The sequence below is a fragment of the Chrysochloris asiatica genome, unplaced genomic scaffold (assembly GCF_000296735.1).
Source record: "Chrysochloris asiatica unplaced genomic scaffold, ChrAsi1.0 scaffold00661, whole genome shotgun sequence".
NCBI classification, from domain to species: domain Eukaryota; kingdom Metazoa; phylum Chordata; class Mammalia; order Afrosoricida; family Chrysochloridae; genus Chrysochloris; species Chrysochloris asiatica.
Window position 1 is genome coordinate 107,366 of NW_006409179.1, and position 1,919 is coordinate 109,284.

General features: G+C 38.7%; 1 protein-coding gene across 1 annotated transcript in view; it reads right to left on the minus strand.

Annotated features, from left to right (window-relative positions):
- The window catches only part of LOC102833128 (olfactory receptor 7G2-like), a 4,130-nt gene extending 2,644 nt beyond the window's left edge, over window positions 1–1,486 (minus strand). Inside the window, exon 1 of the mRNA XM_006877883.1 lies at window positions 1,426–1,486. Coding sequence (XP_006877945.1) covers window positions 1,426–1,486 — 61 coding nt within the window. The remainder of the gene's footprint in view (window positions 1–1,425) is intronic.
- Window positions 1,487–1,919: the final 433 nt, after the last annotated feature.

The following is a 1,919-nucleotide window of genomic DNA, read 5'->3' on the forward strand; positions in this document are numbered from 1 at the left end:
AGTTTGTAGTCCAGCACATTAACCCACAGCACCACACCAGGATGCCACAGTTTATATGTATGAATATATAAGTATATATGTAAGTATAGCTGAAATACTGTAAAAATGCACATTTATTAAAATTTCTTCTAGGATTAATTGACCGTATAATACACTTTAATTATATTCTGTATATTTATAAGCCATACTATAATTTATTCTTTCATCAATTCTGATAGTTAACAATAGAGACAGAAGTCTTTCCTTTGTTGTGGTGGTGTTTATGTGCTGTGGAGCTGGTTACAACTCATAGCAACCTTGTGTAGGGTTTCTGAGGCTGTAAATCTTTTCAAGAGCACAAAGCATCATCTTTATCCCTAAGAACAGCTGGTAGTTTCACACAGGTGACCTTGAAGTTCGTAGCCTGGCTTGCAACCACTGAGCTCCCAGAACTCCCTGTTTTGCAACTTCCTCATACAATTGTGTTTTACATACATTTTTTCTTTACATTAGAAGACTATAGTTTGAAATAATGACTTTTGATTTTTCATATTGTTGTTAGAAATTACATTACACAGGCAAGTCATTTGCATGGAATTTAACCATATTCTAAGTAAATTTTCACTGATTTTAACCAAAATTTAATATATTAGGCTTGTATTTCATGTGAATATTCACTTGAAAACTTTTCATCTTTTTAATTCATTGTTTTCCCATTGCTGATCCATTTAGTTAACCACTGTTTCTATATGCAGAGAAGCTAGGTTACTCCATAGTGATTTGATATATTTAAAACTACTTGATATAAATTGGAATTATAATGTTACTCTTTGCCATTTTACTTCCATTCACTTCAAACACAAACAATAATAGTTCAAATATAATAATTTTTTTTGTTTCTCTTAAGTGTCCTTGATTCAGTTCTGACTCATATTGACCCTATATAGGGTTTCCAAAGTTGTAAATATTTTGAGAGCAGCAGATAATCTTGAACTGTTGCCCTTGAGTTTCATAGTCCAGCGCTTATCCTACTGAGCCACTGCATGCCCATAAGACATGGTCGTAGTATTGTTTGTGTGACATGAAGTCAGTGATGACTCATAGGGACCCTGTTTAGGAGTTTTTATGGCTGTACATCTTACAATAGAGAAAAGATTGAAGTTGTCAAGGTCTTCATTCTTCTTGGATCAACTATCAACACTCGCGGAAGCAGCAGTCAAGATATCAGACGACGGATTGCATTGGGCAAATCGGCTGCACAGGAACTTTTTAAAGTATTGAAGAGCAGAGATGTCAGCTTGAGGACTTGCCAAGGACCGGCCTCAACACAGATGTTTGGTTCACGAGGTGGGAATATCTGGCAGCGATAGGGATAGCAAAAGAGGAGACACAGAGACACAACGAGAGAGACAAAAAGACACCCCAAAACCAGAGTGGATGCATTACTGACATCCCACAGATCCGGCGTGGTGAACATCTGCGCTATAAGGGCAGTAAGATCCCGCATAGTAAACATCTTAGCTATGCGGGCAGTACGCACCCCTTACTAGCTGGTCAGCAATGCATGCCTAGTCAGCCGTATAACATGCTCTCCAAGCTGTAATGCACACTGGATTCGTCCTGCACCTCTGTTTTATTTAAGGGAGTTACTTTACACCAAGCTGGGAGGGACTATGACAAGGTACAGCTAACATATGTATTTTTCCAAGACATTTAGGCAGCTTTACATCGTACTTCGCAGGTTCTAATCTCATGACCGCAACTTGGTTTCTCAAGCTTAATTAACATACCTTTTAGCACTTAGCCTTAAATGGGGGAAGGAAAAGGAGGATTGGGAGGAGTACCATTGTGTCAGCTGCCCAGCTCAGGTTCTTCAGGAAAAGAGACGCCTGGGTGAATAGGGCTGCACCTGGAAACATTTTAGGGAGGGTGTCCTTTTG